This window comes from Monocercomonoides exilis (genome assembly GCF_001643675.1).
Source record: "Monocercomonoides exilis strain PA203 chromosome Unknown scaffold29-1213020, whole genome shotgun sequence".
NCBI lineage: Eukaryota > Preaxostyla > Oxymonadida > Polymastigidae > Monocercomonoides > Monocercomonoides exilis.
Genome location: NW_027150574.1, coordinates 534,384 through 552,585, shown reverse-complemented (window position 1 = coordinate 552,585; position 18,202 = coordinate 534,384). Strand labels below are relative to the sequence as shown.

General features: G+C 43.3%; 3 protein-coding genes across 3 annotated transcripts; 1 reads left to right on the top strand and 2 right to left on the bottom strand.

The window, feature by feature from the left end:
• Positions 1 to 1,548: 1,548 nt before the first annotated feature.
• Positions 1,549 to 2,861, top strand: MONOS_9538 (putative 6-phosphogluconate dehydrogenase). Its single transcript, XM_067880048.1, has 5 exons — positions 1,549 to 1,703; positions 1,783 to 1,811; positions 1,878 to 1,929; positions 1,986 to 2,027; positions 2,079 to 2,861. The coding sequence occupies exons 1-5, from the start codon at positions 1,568 to 1,570 to the stop codon at positions 2,711 to 2,713; spliced, it is 894 nt and encodes a 297-aa protein (XP_067725371.1). The 5' UTR covers positions 1,549 to 1,567; the 3' UTR covers positions 2,714 to 2,861.
• Positions 2,827 to 4,093, bottom strand: MONOS_9537 (Uridine phosphorylase). The gene is made up of 2 exons (XM_067880047.1): positions 3,217 to 4,093; positions 2,827 to 3,149 (listed from the first exon to the last, which is right to left on the bottom strand). Exons 1-2 carry the CDS (start codon positions 4,078 to 4,080, stop codon positions 3,111 to 3,113), a joined length of 903 nt encoding a protein of 300 aa, XP_067725370.1. The 5' UTR covers positions 4,081 to 4,093; the 3' UTR covers positions 2,827 to 3,110.
• A 265-nt stretch (positions 4,094 to 4,358) lies between these two features.
• On the bottom strand, positions 4,359 to 18,136 carry MONOS_9536 (putative flagellar associated protein; the record flags this gene model as incomplete). Its single annotated transcript, XM_067880046.1, has 2 exons — positions 4,359 to 15,956; positions 16,078 to 18,136. The coding sequence occupies 2 exons, from the start codon at positions 18,134 to 18,136 to the stop codon at positions 4,423 to 4,425; spliced, it is 13,593 nt and encodes a 4,530-aa protein (XP_067725369.1). The 3' UTR covers positions 4,359 to 4,422.
• Positions 18,137 to 18,202: the final 66 nt, after the last annotated feature.

The following is an 18,202-nucleotide window of genomic DNA, read 5'->3' as shown; positions in this document are numbered from 1 at the left end:
AAGTCCATATTTTCCTCCATATTATCACAATTATTTTTATAACGGGTGCTTTTTTCAATGAAAAATCGATTTTTTGATCAAAAATTTCAATTTTCAAAATTTTCAAAATTATGTTTCAATTATTTGCATCACACAGGCTTGATGATGAAAATTGATTTCGAAAGTTAAAAATGTGCATTTTTGAAAAAGATTATTCAAAAATGAAAAAATTGACACATATTTTATTAATGAATTAATTCAAATTTGTTTTTTTCTGAATGAAGTTGCATCTAATATAATCACAATCGGATATAGTCACAAAAAATTGTGCAAAACCTGATGTGATTATATCCAGTTTTGACTGTGTTTTGCGCTAAAAATACTGGACAAGATCGAGAACTCAAAAAATGAAAAATGAATAATTCCGAAAATTTTCCTCCGAATACACCTCAACAATACTAACTCTGTTAAAGGAAAATATGGACTTTCAAGCATTTTTTGCACAAGGGATTGAAAAATGACTTCGCTCATAACATTTTTTTTTCTTTCTCAGATTTCAAGATAAATTTGATTTTCATATCCAAAAACAGGCATCGTTGAAATCAAAACACAAAGTTTTTTAACATTTCACGAATGTCAAAAAATGGACCCATTATTATTGTATTTTTTGATATAAAAAAGTCAATGAAAAGTGAAAATTTTTTCAATGAAAATGCTTGAAGTGAAATATTTTGCCCGATATATTTTCAGCTCTGTGATTATATGCGACAGAAAATGAATGAAATACACGACGAAAATGTTTGTGCATGGAAAAATGTGACTGCAAACGAATGTGATTGTATTCAATATGTTTATATCAGGTTTGGACTGTGTATTATTCGAGATTGGTCAACTTTTTTTCAAAAAGAATATAATTTAATATTTTTTTGAAGAAAAATTGGTTTTTGGCTGATAATCGGAAGGAAATCAGAATATTTAATTTTTTCATTATTCAAAAAATAATTGAGAGATTGAACCCCGATTTTTATTATTTGACAATGAACATGCAAATTTTCAACTATTTAAGAAAAAAAATCATCTTCATGGAAATTGGACAATTAATAACTAATTTTACATCACATTGTTTGATTACACATTACAAAATCATGAAAATTTATTTTCATAAAAATTTTGCGCTGAATGGAAATAGTTTTCACAACTGAATATACTCATGAATGAACTTTCAGAATTCTTTATTTGTTTTTATTGAATATCTAATTTCAAATGAATATTAAACATTTGCGTTTTTAAAAAAAGAATAACAGATATTCAAGTCATCTTCAATTAATATATCAAAAGCGCCAAATTTCAATTGGGGAGATATTTTTTTATTTATAAAAGAAACCTTGTTATATTCCAAACTTTTCTCCACCTAATAATTATAAGATAAATATTGAAAATGACAAAATGAAAGAAAATAAAGAAAATTGAGTAAAAAGAATGAAATAATTAAGTGGAACAAAATTCTGAAAGCAAAAAAATATATCGCAGTTTAAAAAAGAAAAAAAAATTTTCTGTGAAAAAATTACCATAGTTTGGATATTTTAAGATGAGCATAACGGAAATCGGATGGATTGGAACTGGAGTAATGGGGTTTTATATGTGTGAGCATTTAATAAAAGCCGGATATCACTTAACGATTTTTAATCGTACGAAATCAAAGGCCGAAGCTCTTATTGGATTGGGTAAACACAATTATATTTTATTTTATTATTTTGATGAATAACTGGGATATTTTTTTCCAATAAATGAATTCTGCTAAAGGTGCTAAATGGGTTGATTCACCAAAACAGGTTTTAAATGAATTTATTGTTTTTGCTTGTTTGTGATAATATTATGATTTTAATTATTTTTCAAAGGTGGCAGAAGCTTCTCAAATAATATGCATCATGGTAGGATTTCCTTATGATGGTATTGCTAAATCATATTTTTTTTTACAAATAAATACCTGTCTTTTTGAATTTCAGTTCGTGATGTTGTTTTAAATCAAACCAACGGAGTCCTCGCGGGTTTTTTTTTAACTTTTATTTTTAATTGAGCATTATACCAATTATTGATAGGTTGCAAAGAAGGAGATATCATATGCGATTTTACAACATCCACACCAACTCTTGCAAAGAATATTTATGAAGAGGCGAAGATGAAAGGAGTTCGCACTTTAGATTGCCCTGTTTCTGGAGGTGACGTTGGAGCTAAAGAAGCGCGACTCACAATTATGTGTGGAGGAGATAAGGAAGCGTTTGATCAAATGATTCCTCTTTTTAAGATCATGGGGAAAACTTACAACTTGATGGGAGGAGCCGGAGCAGGCCAGCACACAAAAGCCGTAAATCAAACAATTATTGCATCCACAATGATTGGTGTATGCGAAGGACTTTTGTATGCACAACGTTCTGGATTGGATCCAACAGAAGTTCTAAATGCAGTTGGTGGAGGAGCTGCAGCATCGTTCTCGCTATCTGTTTATTGGCCAAGAGTTGTAAAAGGTGATCTCTCGCCTGGGTTTTTTGTGAAACATTTTGTGAAGGATCTGACAATTGTATGCGAAGAGTGCGATAAAATGGGGATTGTGCTACCAGGGGTGCAAAAGGCAAAGGAGTTGTACACGATGCTGCGTGATGAGATTGAGGGAGGAGCAGAAATGGGAACACAAGCTCTTATAAAAGTACTCGAAAAGATCAACAAGAAGGAATAAACAGGTTTCTAATGGTTTTATGCAGCAATGTGATATTCTGTGAATAATGTTTTTGTTTTCTTGTATTTAACGAAGAACATTCTTCTTTTTTTTTTCTTAAAAAGGAGAAAAAATTTTATAAAAAATTTGAATGATTTAATTTTAAAAAGGTTATTCTTTCCACGGCTAATAAACAAAATTAAATATAAATGTGTGTATGACAAATAAATATTTCACCAGAAAAAAATGGAAAACAAAATGAAGATCACTCAATTACAACTGAATAAGGTGCAAGAAACGCGGGGAATATTTTTACAGCTTATAACAGAAACCACTTCCGTTTTCGCAAAAGTTGGTAAACCAAATAAAATTTCACTTTTTAGTTTCTTTTTTGAAAACAAAAATCATTAAATATACTTTACTTTAACCACACGCAAGCGGGATCCTTCATCAATTGCTGAAAATCAAATAATAATTTTATTTAAAAATAAATAATAATTTATTAAAAAAAAAAAATTGCATACGTCTTCAGGAATTGGGAATGTCGCCAATGCATGGAGAATTGCCTTTCCATATTCGTCAACAAGCTTTGCCTTTTTCTCAGGTGTTACAAAATCCTTTGTTGCTCGCTTTGCAATAATTAACGCTGAACCTGCAGCCTTCAATCTTCCTTTGCTAAGATCTGCAAGATCAAATAAATGGAATGTTTCCATTTCAATGGCAGTAGCGCTTGGCATTGCAGCAATTCGATCTAACAAATCTTCATTGTGATCCTCAAAATGCACTCCTGGTCTCCCTTGTGATGCATAAAATGTGCAACCACTAAAATTGCATCCGACTTTCAAATGATCAGGGAATTGCTTGAGTAAAACTTCTTTCATATGATTAAAGAGTGCAGGATCAGCTGGAACAGGAAGAGTTATATGATATCTTTCCTCCGTTGTCGGCTCTGGTGCTCCTTCTGGTCTTTTACGGAATGCATCAGGATTTCTATATATACCTCTGCATTCTGTAGCAAGTGCAAGATCTCCAATATTGCACTCCGTTGAAGGAGTTCCGCATGTTCCAAATCTGACACACACCATCGTTCCATCTACCATTGCAAGAGTTTCACGCACAGCAAAATCCATATTTGGATACCCCATCAAAGACGCAAGCAATGTAACAGGGACTCCATCAATTAAACCTGTAACAGTCAGAAATCCTCGTTCAGAACAAACTTCACACAATTTTTTATCGAGAAATTTCTCCAAAACTCTGACACGTTGAACGTCTCCACATGTTAAAACTCTGTTTGCCACTTCACCACGTTTAATGCCAATGTGGTATGTTCTCCCTTCTCCGTCAAGTGGAAAATCTGCATCGGTGAAAGTTGGTTTTGTTGACATCCTTTTTCTAAACAATGGGTGAGATCATGAATAAAAAAATACTTTTATTTCTCGTCGATGAAAGCAAAATTCATATTAATACATTTTAAAAACGAAATCCGATATTATTTTTTAACGAAAAATATTTAAGTTATGAAATGCTAATCAATATTTGAAATGAAAGATGAGACTTAAATATTCTCTCAAAAATGAAACGTTATCCATTTTGAAAAATTGTAACTATTCTTATAAAATACAACAAAAATACAAAAAAAAAAAAAAATAAAATAAAACGAATAAAATAAGAAATATTTGAAGAATACTCAAAGAATGACGAATACTCCAAGAAGAAAAACAAACAATCTACTGATGCTTGGCTCGAGACGTTTTCAGGAGAGTCATTTCATTTGGAGAGCGAATAGATTGCACCTTCGACTCGCCTGTTGGAGGTGTATACGGAGGAAGTTCTCCTTGAACAGAATATAGCCATTGCTTTGTTGAGGTTGAAACAGAAACAACACATTTCCTCATACCAGCATATCTTGTGGGAAGGAAAAGAACTGAAATCTTTGCTCTGCCTTTCTCATCGAAAAAGCCATCACGCGGCTGCAGCATAAACTCTGCCGATGCGCCAGAACGAAATATTGCGTGGAAGGGCATTCCTGCATGCTTCTCGCTGGTGATTGTGAGTGTGCTTTGCGTTTGGTGTCCAACAAGTGCTGTTAGAAGTGGCCCTTCCATCACTTCGTCTGGCGCATTGGTCGAGGTCACCCACACCGAATATCGCCATCTGCCTCCCCCGATCCTCGGCGAGCGCTTCAAAATGATGTTCACGCGAGTCCGCTGGCAAGGAAGGAGCGGCTGGAAGGTGAACGGAAGAGACACAGCCGGAGTGAGTCCGAGCGATGTCATCTCAGCTGGAGGCAGCGGATGCTCTGGCACAGACACAGAAGATGTTACTGCCTCATCCGCGCTCTGCACTTCGACTGTGATGAGAGAGCACAGCACTTCAAAGAAAGCTGACCATTCTTCACTGCTCGGCAGCTCGTCACCGTCGGATGTTGTTCTCACCCTCTCTCCTGCAATTCCTTGTGAGAATGACTGTCCTGCACGGCTGCTGTCCGTCTTTCCCTTCTCTTTTGACTGAGCAGCTGAAGCTGAAGAGGCACCAGCTGCAGAAGGCGTTGCATTGGATGACTGCACATAGTCTGACATGTCCCGATCTGCACCAGCTGCTTTAAGTGCAAGCGTGCCTGTCAGCTCCTGCAGCTTCAGGAAATAGGAAGGAAAAGTGGCCAGCCCACGAGCAACACAGTTGTTGACAAAGCTGAAGATCATCGACTTTGTGACAACCAGACTGTTTAGCGGAAGATGGAAAACCTTTGACACCATCGTCCCTGCCTGCGTCACCACAGACAGCGTTTGATACTCTTTTGTGCCAAAGCTGGCAATCTGCTGTGGCGCAGGAAAGCTCATCGCTCTATTTAGCTGCAAGCTCACAAGCTCTGGCTTCATTCCATCCATTGCATCCACCGACGGTGCCTGTGGGCCTTGGGGTACCTGCGGGAAGAAGATTTCAGATATCCCATTGACAGGCTGTGTCCAGATGAGTGGCCTCTGTTCAGTGAATGCGCACTGCGCGCCTTGTGGATGAGAAGGATCTCCAAAGGCACGAATCACTACGCAGCAACGACTGGTGACGAGGCGGGTAGGCGAAAACAAAAGAGGGGCTTGGAGCACTCCGCGGCCTTCGACGTGTATTCTTGAAAGTGATCGAAGAAGAATAGAGAACATGTTGTTCTGCTGATAGACTTGGCTCTGATTTCCGCTTCCGCTCTGCCCTTGTAATGATTGCCCTGATCTGCTTGTTTCCTTTCCATTTAATGAACGAGTCGCAGGAGAAGAGATTCCTGAAGGTGAGAGAAGAGACGATGAGTCGGAGTTTGCCAGCGCCTGCAATGCGCTGCGAGAGGGTGAAGAGCTGATAGTTCCAGATGGCGTAACAGGCATAGAAGCTGATGGAGTGAGGGTTGAAGGAGCATCTGAGATGGCTATTGAAGATGATGAAGAAGATGGAGAGAGAGACACGCCCTGCGCAAGAGGCTGCAGGAGGTCTGTCCGAATTGGATCCGGTTCGAGAATGATGTCGCACAAAATGGGATGTGCAAACGGATTCGCAAATGAAATTATCTTTGAAGACGACTCCTGCATCTGCGCAACTATCTCAATATCAGGCAAAATCGTAGGCCTTTTTCCTTTTCCTTTTGCTTTGAACACAAATTGACCGATCTCTTTTGCAGAGAGAGTGAGTGTAGCAGACTCTGGAACTCCGATGATTGACGGGTGGTATCTGACAAGAGCCTGCCCTTTTCCATACGGCTCGACATTAACAGTCTTCACTCCAAGATTCATTCTCCCTCCTTCATCATCTCTTGCAATCAGGATGGGATTTTTCCCAACAGATAGTTGAGATGGAGGAGGAGAAGAAGAAGATATCGAAAGAGGAGAAGATTTTATGCGCTGTGTACTGTTCTGTTGCTGTTGAGCTTGCACTTGTTGGCAGAACACAGAGAATGGGATGGACAATGGAGCAATTGTAAATACAGCAGCGTTTGAGGAGGAGCACTGGAGATGAATTGGAGTTGGAAGAGGATTTTCAACTTCCACAAGCTGAAGGGCATTCATCCCCAGTTCACATACCATTTCTTCCAGTTCCGTCGGCTCCACATCATCGCAAGTGAGATGCAGATTGTACAAGAAATCTCCTGTCGATGGAGAAGAGAAGCAGATATGCCCATCTTCTCCATAGTAATTGTCGTTATTTTTCCTTTCCTCTTCATTTCTGTCGCCTCCGTCGTCCTCTCCTCCAGATGCATATCTGTCATTCTGATTGAGCACCTCAGGCCTTTCACTATCTAGATCAGTTCCATTGCCTTTTCTTATGTTTCTCCCCGTTGGAAGAACAGGCGCATACACCATCTGATACGATGCTGTCTCCTGCGGTTCCAGTGTGAATGCGCTCGGGCCAGATAAAGCAGTTCCATCGATTCTCACGTTGAATGTCACAATTTCAGTAAGAGACGGGTTAAACAGGTTGATGTTCACAGCAACAGGCACACGCACAGTTGTGGCGATGTCGATTGTCTCTTCCACATTCGGCTGGGTGCACGTCACACTCAGATTGTACCATACACATTGCCCATCTTCTGTCATAAACATTATCGTTCCTTCCTCCTTCCCGCTCTGCGTGGAGAACACAGTGATCTCGTAGTCAGCTACGCCTGATCCTGTGATTCCTCCATTCGCTCCAGTTGGCAACGATAGAGGCGAACCAGTCTGTCCAAATGGAAAGCTCTTCTTCAGCGATGTTGGAGAAGGCACATTGCTTCGTGCCTCTGGTGCATCTTCACCAAACAGCCCGTCTTCTTTGCCAACAGTCGAGCCAAAGGCAGAAGTGTCGCGTGGATAAACAGTCAAGCGAGATTCTCCGCTGCACGATGCAACATCGCATATCACGTTGTATCTGCTTGGCATACCGGACGTGATAGCTGGCACGCTGATTACTTTTTTCACCTCTTGCCTTGCGATACAATCAATCTTGATGTCTCCTTCTGGAAGTGGGTCTTCACCCAACCCATGAAGCGTGTAAGTTGTCTTCTCAGAGCCGGGTACAGCCTGTGGTGTTCCTTGAACAGAAGTGTTGATTAGAACAAGCTCAGCTGATGCGTCGCATGCTTTGCGTGGTGCAAACTGCAACGGATAACTGCCGGTGCTGTGGCCAGGAATGCGAACAGTTTGAGGCCCCTTGAACACACAATCAGGCCCACTTCCACACTGACCGTTGGTTGGATTGATGTTTGCTCGGATGATCCATTCCTGTGTGGTGTTATTAATAATTGGAATGTCTTGTGTCACTGGATGCCTCGCAACAGCATTCATGTCTACGCTGCCAGAAACACCAGGTGTCTGAACAATTCCTTTAATATCGAATATTCTCAGATCCAGTGCAGAACGCAGCAGCAGACGACACGTGTACTCACCTGGCTGCTTCGGATGGAATGTGAGTGGGAACTTGACAATTCCTTGGTTCTGCGACTGCGACTGGGTTGACATCAAAGTTGTGATGTTGCTGTTGTTTCTGCTGGAGGTCATTGGCGACAGTGGCGACGATGCTTCGCTCAATCTGCGATTTTCAATGCTTCTTCTCACATCCAGCGGAGAATCCAGCACAATCGAGAACTCCTTTGGAGCAGAGAAAAACGGTGAAGACAGTTCCACTTTGTACACAAGCGCATCACCTGGCATTGGATAGAAAGGCAGAAGTGCCTTTTCCAGTAGCGAAGAGTCTGCCCGAAGAGACTCGAGTGCTCTGTTCTTGGCAGACATGATGCAGTCGTGTGTGGTTGGAGTGTCTGGCAAGCTCGCAACAGTGAATGTGTCAATAGAGCCAGGCATCGTGGCTGTACCAACAACTTCTATTGTGAACTCGCCCAGTGCATCATCACGGAAGAAGATGCGACACACTTGCGATCCCAATTTGATTGGAGTGAAGCGAACTTGAAGGTTAGCGCTGCCTCCAAGAGGAAGAGAAAGTGTCGCTGTGTTCAAACGGAACGGAAGATAATCCACTTTCTCTGCAACGTTGAGTGAATGAGGAATTGAATTAGATATTGATGAAGAAGACGAAGAGGCAGAGGAAGAAGAGAAAGAAGCATCTTGATGCGCTTGCTTTGCTCCAGTCATTCTCGATGAATTGCCGAATGATGAGCCACTCCGCAATGAACCCAATTTAAGTGAAGAAGGCGAACGGTTAGCTCTCGCAGAAGTTGAAGAATGGTCTCTCGAAGTTGAAGTGGGTGAAGATGCAGAAGAGGAAGACGGTGGTGCCAATGCATCCAGCTCCTTCTGAGTCAGCAACTTTGCAGTGAGCGAGCAGTCTGAGGGATAAGGATTCGTCACCTTCACCTCGCAGAAGGCTGTGCTGTAGAGAGATGAGGAAACAGTGTAGCGTGCAATGGGCTGAGGAGGCAGCACTGTCGTTTTCAGGTGGAAGGCGATGGGCGGAGTCTGCATTCCGCTCTGATTCTTCGGAAGGAGATAGAGATTTGCATGGGCTGGCTTAGAGAACCGAGGACGAACTGAAACAGTCAGCGGAAGGGACTTTCCAGGGTCGATGGTGATGACTGAGGCAGGCAGGAAGAAATCTGATTGAGAAGCAAGAGGTTTGGCTGCTGATGGAAGAAGAACAATTCCTGTGGAAGTGGAAGAAGAAGACGAAGAATTTTCAGGTGCTGTTGATGAAGAAGAGCTTCCTTGTGGTTGCTCTTTTTCAAGCTCATTCTGTTTCATGAATGGTTTGTTTGCCTCGTTGTCGCGCTCAACTTCGAGGCGGAGGTTGTATGTCAAAGTGTGCTTTCCTGGATTGTTGATTTCGATAGTTGTGGATGTGGTGATACCTGCACAGGCGGGTATTTCGAGTGTAGATGATGGAATGCAGCTGGGCAGCATGGTATACAGCATGTACACAAACAGCAGCATTGAACGGGGATCGGGATGAACAATGTCTTCTTCAGTGAGGAAGCATTCAATGCCCAGTTGTCTCACAGAGTTGATCACTGTCGTAGCGTTGCGCATGCGTTCAGCAGTCGACTGAGGGCGTTCGATGATTCGTATGCGCAGAAACGGGGCATGAGCGCGAATGACACACAGCAGAACAACACCATCGGAGAGGTCGGCGCTGAAGTTCATTACAAGATGCAACCGCTTGGGGTTGCTGCGGATGTAGTGGAAGCTGAGCCATTTGAGAAGAAGGATCTGAGGAGAGGAATAAAAGTTGGAGGAAGTCACTTGAGTCAAAGACTTTTGAGAAATCAGCGTTTCTGCAGAACGAAGCGATAGCGTCATCAACTGGGCTGTTGGCCGCGCTAATTTCATGTTTTGTGTTTGAAATTGTGGAATTTCTGGTTTTTTGGCTTTTGGTTTTGGTGCCTTTGTCTGAGGTAATAATTGTACTTGAAGAGTCGTTTTTTCACCTTCTTTTTTGCCGTCTCTTTGAATGGCCCCAAATCCAATTCCATTTGAGCTATCACTCTCTGAATTCTGAACAATGCCTGGAGTTGACTTGAAGCGTTTTGGAGTAATTTTTGAGAATAAAAACAGCTTAAATATCTGAAAAGCAAGAAATGTCCATGCACATGTTGAAACAATGTCAAAAGCCTCGAAGATGTCTGCATCCCTTTGCAGTGTGTAGAGCACGTGGTTGTAGTCAGGCACTGGATACAGAAACACACTTGTGACGTAGTTGTCTGTGCTGAAGCGGATGAAATCAGCATGCGATAAGAAGTGCTCTGGCTTCAGAGGTGCGATAAGAGCGCCTTGCTCCTTGAGGAAAGTGAGAATGGCATCATAATGCTGTAGAAGGATTTTGATGCGATCGCTGTGTGGAATGACACGCTGCATCTGCTGCTGGATAAGTGCCAATGCAGCTGTGGTAGGTGATGCCCCAGCCATCAGCATCGATCCACCACCTATCCCAATCGAAGTAGCAGTTGTTGTGCGATTCTTTTCAGAAAAGTGACGTGTAGATCCCATCGTTGCATTAAGAAGAGTGTCACCAATCTCTCTTGAATGAGATGACTTTGGAGAAACAGAAGATGAAAGAGGTGCAGAAATCGATGCATTTAACCCACTTCCGCGTGCAACAGGAGACATGCAGACGGAGGCTTCATCAGACAGTGCGGGGAACAGCCAGTCTGGATTGAACTGAGTGGATGCTGTTTGTATCGTCTCTGTTGTTGCCCTGCCTGGAATGGGATGTCCCACCAGCGCTTCCACAGCCTCCACAATTGGCATCCCACTCAATTCGATGGCTGACTGAGGCCACGACACAAGCTGGGTGGAAATGAGACAGGAGTTCATAAAGCTGACAAGTGTGTTTGAAAGAGAAGACGGGAAATGAGGAAGCCCAAATTGACCTCCAGAACAGGAAATGAACGAGCCATTGGGCAACTGTCTGGATGAAGAAGGCGCAGATTCCATCGATGAAGAGGATGAATTTGTGGCTGCTGATGCTTTCAATCGTGCACTTTCAGACAATCCATCATCTCCACGAGAAGTGCTTAGTGCAGTAAGCACGCGGTCTGTGTCTGTTTGTTGAGAAGGATTAGCAGAAGAAGCAGCATTTCCTGCATCCCGTTCATTTCTTGATCTATTTGATGATGCTGCTTTGATTGAAGTGGCTGTTGTTGAGGACAATGCACCTATCTGCCCAACACCAGCCGCAGCCAAACCAGAGCTGACAGCACCAGACATCAGCGACTCGCCGTCAATTCCAGAGGGATCTTCCTTCAGATAAGGTGGCATATCCAGCTTGTCCTGAACGATGCGGTTGAGTCGGTATGTGGACAGGTAGAATCCAGCAGTGGTGAGAAGGTCGTTGTCCGCAATGGCATGCACGACCAGCGGGAAAGGATTCGCAAAGGCATCAAAGAAGGTGATTGTGGTGGAGAAAGAGGTGGATTTCTTTGAAGTGAAGAAGATCTCAGCAACCGTAGTCTGTTTGTTGAGGGAGAGGACAACACCTTCAGGGAATGTTACTCGCAATGGCAGCATGGCAGTGTCAGATGGAAGCTGGCAATGAAGTTCCACATTCTCATAACCAACATTTCGAATAGAGACGCGTGCTTTTGATGTGAATCCCAATGGGACAGGAGGCAAAATGACTTCCTTTGGCTCAAACAGCAGCATTGGTGATATTCCCAGAGCTGTCACTTGAACTGAACAATAAGGTTTAATATCGTCGTTCAGGAAGAAAGGTATTGTGATGTTGAATGTTCGTGCTTCGCTGGGGAAGAATGATATGATACATTCTGCATCTCCTCCGCTGAGCAAGATGCCTTCCACCGGAGAGATCTGGAATGTGCCAGCAGCAATGTCTTCGATATCCTCCAAGTGGACAGACCAGTGCAGAGGCTGTGAATCGCTGTTGTGGAGAATGACTGACTGCTTGTGGAGCGGCTTTGACAGCGAAGACATCACACGAGGACCAAAATCGATTGAATGAGGAGTGACGATAAGAGAGGCAGGCACAGTTCTTGCTGTAACTGGCTTTGTGAGTGAAAGAGAGGAGGCTTCAGACTGATTGGCAGAGAGCATAAAGAACAGGGGGAAATCATAGCTCTCCAGTTTGCTTGCTGTGAAGATGAGATCCAGCTGCAGAAGCGAAGATGGCTGGATCTCCACGCGATATGCAGTGAGCTCTTCTGCATCTGGTTGAGATGAATTTTGATGAGTTGAATATTTATTGTTCTCAGATGACGCACTGCTTGATCCACCGAGCTTTCTGTCTGTTTTTCTTCTCGCTGTTTTTCTGTTGTTAATGCTTGATTGACTTCGTTCTGTTCTTTTTGTGAGAGCGCTGTCCTTTTCGCTCGTTCCCATGTTCGCAGTTCTGCCCAGTTCTTCCATTTGCAGTCTTTCAGTCAGCTTTTCTCGAATATTCCTTTCGGTGTTCTGCCTCGAAGAGACAGGGAAGTCGCCAGTGATCGATCTCACTGAATGCCCAACTGCGTCTGTTGCCAGCTGTGGCTGAGCAAAAGCTGACAGTCCGATTGACTGTGGGAAGATGCCAAGATAGTCAACACAGCCCTGAAGAGGCAGATGGAAGTAGTCGAATGCGCCAACCCCGTTCCACTTGCCCCACACATCAGCAGGCGATGAAGGCGTATGGAATAGCGACAATGTGGCTGACTGTTGTTGTTGCTGCTGATTTGAATTCAAAGTGCTCGAAAGAGAAGTCGAAGTCTCACCCAAAACGTATGATGCTCGGGAGGATATTGTGTTGCTAAGAGAGGGAACAGCTTTGTAATCTCCATTTTCATTGCTCTTCAATTCTTCTCTCTCATCTTTCTCAAACTGCTTGTCCAAACTTCGACTATCATCAGCATCCATGCTTTCGTCATCTTCATCATCGTCTTTCTCTTCTGAGCTATTTAACTCATCTTTTTCTTTATCATCGCTTTCATCATCATCATCATCATCATCCGAATCTTGCTCCTCTTCAATTGCAGATTCCTTGATTTTCGCTATGCTCTCTCTAACAACTCCTCCTTTGCGCTTTCTCATCTTCCGCTTTTCCTTCTCTCTCTTCTTCCGATAGATAGCTCTCTGCCTTTCCCTCTCCAGCTCCTCTGCAGTGACTGTCGCTGAATGCCATCCCAATTCAATCTCCCTTTGCGTCTTTCCAGAATCATTGCCCATCCGAAGCATGATCGCCTTCATCAGATCCAACGGAATCGAAGATGGTGCAATGGATGTTAGGACATTCTCGCGATGCTCCTTCAGCGCAGACTTGAAGCCAGACATATTCGACAGCGGGCGAGATGTTCGAAGAGATTTGTCTCCTGAATATGGAACAGCTGATGGAGATGAGCTACGAGCGTGTGCTGAAAGAGAGGAAACAGCACCATTTGCTCTTTCCTTCTGCTGAATAGTGAATTCTGGGTGTGATGACAGGTCACAATACAAAATGGCTGCGATTGAACCTGTGTTGGTGATTGTGAGTCTCTTCCTTTCTTTGTTTCCCAGCACAACATCTCCAAACTCGATGGAATTCTCAATGATTTCCACATTTGGCTCAAGGGCTTCTCCAGAAATTGGCAGACTGATCTGTGAGCCACCTCTTATCGACACCTGCAGCAGCTCGTGTATTTTCCTGTTTGTTGCCGCACGTAACGACAGGCTCAAAAGTGCAGTGCCGCCAACTGGAACAACACCACTTCGCGGAGACACAGTCAGAATCTGGTCTGTCTCTTCGGTGAAAAAGACAGCGTCAATCTTGCCTGTGTTCTTCAGCGTGGCGTGACGAGTCACTTCTGCTCCAACTGCAAAAGCTCCGAAGTCCAGCTGCTTTTCCACGAACTCTGCTTTCCCTTCAGGCACCTCTCCAAACACACGGAAGCTTCTGTCACCACCTCCATCTACATGCATTGTGCAGAGTGTGGAGTAGTTTGGAGGAGGCTGTGGAAGCGAAGTAGGGTCGAATGTGACAGTGACAGTGATGGATGAAAAAGGAGGTACTGTTCCTTTCTGTGGAGTGATAAAGAAGCAGTCTGTTCGAAGTGTAAGCTCGTCAGAGTGATATCCTGATTTGTCCTTGTTCTTTGAGTGCTTTTCTCTTGTTTCTGGCTTTCTCACACGCACTGGCGTTGATGGAATAGAAGATGGCATGGAAGGTGGCTGAGATGCCACAACAGATGCAGCATTAGTATCCCTCGATGAATAAGTCTTTCCGCTTGCAGCTGAAATTGCTCTTCCCATCATTGCAGTGCCCGACCATTCTATTGTTGAATCAAGACCAGATGGATTCTCCATTGGTATGTAAGGCTTTAGTTTGTGGTAATCGACTGGTTGGCCATCTTTCCTTCGCCCGCTGTCTATGTACACCCCTTCAATGACACACGATGCTGTGAGGTCTCTTTCGAACTCGAAGTCTGCAGGATGGTTGCCTGGATTTGTGACTGTGATGGTATCTACAGCTGTTGCTTTGAGATTTGATGAGGGGAAAGTCAGAAGCAGTTCGCTGGATGACAGTTCGAGTGAAATTGGGATGGCTTCTGCTTTGACAGCAACATTGAATACATTGACACCATTGATCTGCACTAATATTTGAGCTGTGAACGACTGAGGAAACGCTGAAACAAACACAATATCAAAGCCAGCCATCGCATTTGGCGGGATGATTTGTGTGGTTGGAGTGGATTGCTGCAGCTCAGCATTCAAAATAGACAGAGTTGCAGAGATGTTGAATCCAAGATCATTAGCAATGTTCAGAGAGCGAGAAGAGCGCGAGTAAACGCAAACTTTTCCGAAATCAATCAATCTTGTTCCGATTGACAGTAGTGTGATGTCCTGTGGAGTGAGTGGCATCTTCACCTCTTTTGCTTCCACAGCAGTTGATGGAGTTGACTTGTATTTGTGTTTAACTAGCTTCATTGTGTCTGTCAGCTGCGGACGAAGCTTTGGTTTGGCCACAGCTTCAGACTTGCTCTGCGAGAGAGTGAAAAGCGGCTCTTCTTTCAGAGGTGGCAGTCGAGGTTCTTCAATATCATCATTGTGTGCAGTGCTGAGTGTGGCTAGTCCGAGCTCTTTGTCTCCAAAGGGATCGTAATAAGTCGGAACTATGTCACGTTCCATATGCTCACTGTCTGCATCAGCCGGAGTTTGCCTGCCAATCCCTCTGACAATTGTTGGCAGCCCGCGCTCCATCACAACGCCTTGGAGTGGCGTCCTTCTTCGTGTAGCTCCTCTTTCTGTTCCCGCGCCGGTTGTCGACGATGTGATCTTTACGCCAATCAATCTCTGCTGCTGTGATGTGCGCAGAAAGTCTGTGTACCTCTGCTTGTTGATCTCATAGTCCAAATCAGAAATTGTCTGCCCCATTCTTCTCGTTGTGCGGTCAGCAGATTGCGATGCACCAAGTCCAAAAGCAGTCGAAGAGCGAACAGAATTTGAAATATTTCCCAAAAGAGGAAGAGTCGGTGTCTGAGTAAGTCTCTTGATATCGTCTTTGAGGAAAGTATGCATCTGCTTCCTTTTCTGCACATCAAAGTCACGTGGCAGTGTGACGTGTCTCGATGCAGTTGACTGGCGATTGGGATCTTGTTCTGCATTCGGAGACGGGCTTTGATTCTGCGAGCTGCCGATGAACTTTGGCTGCTCTGCAAAATCGTTGTGTGTCCTCAGAGTTCCAGCTGGAAATGCTCGGCGCCTCTGAAAGTCAGAAGGCGTTGCAGCAGTTACACCGCCTGTCTGGACAATGCTGGCCTTTGCCATCAGCTGACGTCCGATTGGATTGGTAAGAGAAATAGAAGAAGACGAGGTCAGTGCCATCATTTGATCTGAAGGAGAGCAAAAAATCATATGATTGTCCAGTTTATCGAATTTCGAAGATGATTGAGGAAAAAAAGGAATAAATATTTTTAAAATGAAAGTGCAAAATAGTGGTGAAATTTGGCAAACCATCTTTTCCAGTCGATTTAGAAGTGTGAGCAAACGACTGCTCTGTTCTGCCTGTCATTAGCATTGAAAGTGGTGTTAGAGGAACAGAAGGTCCGCTGGACACCGCAGACTTCATCGTCGATGAACCAGCACGCGGATCAACTCCAATTTCGTCCATCAGAGCGGCCTCTGCTTTGAGTATTGACGCAGCAGGGAGTGGTGTGACAGTCTTTCCATAGCACTGAATTCCCATCATTTTCGTGCCTCCACAGAGAGACAGTGGCAGCTTCTGTGAAAAGTCGCCCAGCTGTGCAGGTTTGAAAGTGATGCGGATCTCAACAAGCTGACCAGAGGTGATATGTCCCTGATTGGGAGTGGCAGAGAAGAAAGGAACTTTTTGAAATGAGAATGGGACAGACAATCGATCTGTATCATTTCTGATTTTGATGATGGCATCTGCCCTGTCGTTCAGAAAGCATTCACCAAAATCAATAACCTGCTTGTCAATCACCACTTGCGGATTCAGAACTCTTCCCTTCAAACTTATTTGCGCTTTCTGCCCTGTTTCTGCAACTTCAAGTGACGCCACCACATTCACCGTTTCTCCTTCTACACGGTGACCTGGTACAACGTCTTTAGTGATGCTGAGTGGAGGTGGATTGAAAGTCAGCGTGACTGGGACAGAGGAGCAAGACTGAATAGATCCGATAAGAGGATTGAAAGTGATGTGCTTTGCAGAGTTGCGGTTGGAAATGAGATCAGAATAGCTTTCACAAGAAGTGTCAGCCTCTGTCAGCACGATGCGCTGTCGAGGTGGTGGAAGTGAAGATGAATTGCGAAGTGGACGAGTTGTTTGTGTGAGTGACATGGGTGGATATGGAGACGAGTCATCCCCTTCCGTTGCCTCTTCTCCTGCCTTTTTTCGACCTCGCGGTGGACTTTGAGTGGAACTTCTCAAACTTCTTCCAGTTTTTGTTTTGGATGAAGCGCTCAGTTCACCTTTTGGTGATTTCGCTGGTGACTGCGGATTCCTCGGGGACTTTGAGTTTTTCCGTGTGGGTGTTGAAGCAGAGCTTCGGTCGAGTGCAAGAGGCGTCAACGAAGAGTAAACGATGAGGGAAAGTTCCTTTGAGTGTTGGCTAATTGTGAATGAGCAGGATTGTGGTCCTTGATTAGTTAATAAAGCATTAACAGTTTTCTTCTCACCGTAAAATAGACTTCCAAAATCTATTTCTGAAATAGTCTCTAGCTGATTTGATGGGTAGACTAACCTGACTCTCTGCTGAAGTGTGCTTCCAGTGATGTGAAGAAAGCCATGATTTCCGTTCCATCTTTCAACAGATGGAGAATCGAGAGGACTGGTTAATCCATTTGTGCAACGGATGGGAACCATTACATTTATTGGACCAGCTGTTCGTGCTTGAAATTCAATTCTGACCTTTAAAATTGCGTGGGGAAGCATTTTTATTTTCTGTCCGTATTGCTTTTCCTTCACTGTTGAAATTGGAGTTTCAATTCTTTCTTCAGATTTCGATTCAAGAGCATCGAAATCTTCATAATCTTCCGCAACAGGAAGCAAAGTTCCGCTTGAAGGTGTGATTCTAACCAGACCTTCAAGAGATGAAAGATCAAAAGAAAAATCACCTTGTCTCGTCCCAGCGTTCCACAGACGTATATATTGAGAAGGTGTAGATCCCATACTAACATTACCAAAATCTGCTACAGGGTCCCATCGTATATTTGCCATTTTTGGAAATGCTTTCAATGAAATTTCAACATCAAACACATTTGAAGAATCAGCTGAATTAGTTCCTTCTGAATGCAAATGAAGGTTTGAATTAATCTCTCTTTCATCTCTACAATGAAATAAAACAGTGACATTGTGCTTCATTCCAGGTGCTATAGAAATTGGCTTGAATAAGTCAACAACTTCAAATTGTGGATTTTCTGGGGGTTGTATCTTCAGAACACGAGGTCTTTGAGATTTATTAAGTATGCAAAATGTTTCACGATAAATTGAACCTGGTTGAACATTCTGAAACACGACTTCCGATGGAGAAACATCGAAACCGTTTTTCATTTTTGATCGATACTATCCATAAGAAATTAAATAGTTTTCGAATCAAGAAAAATTAAAGCAACTTGG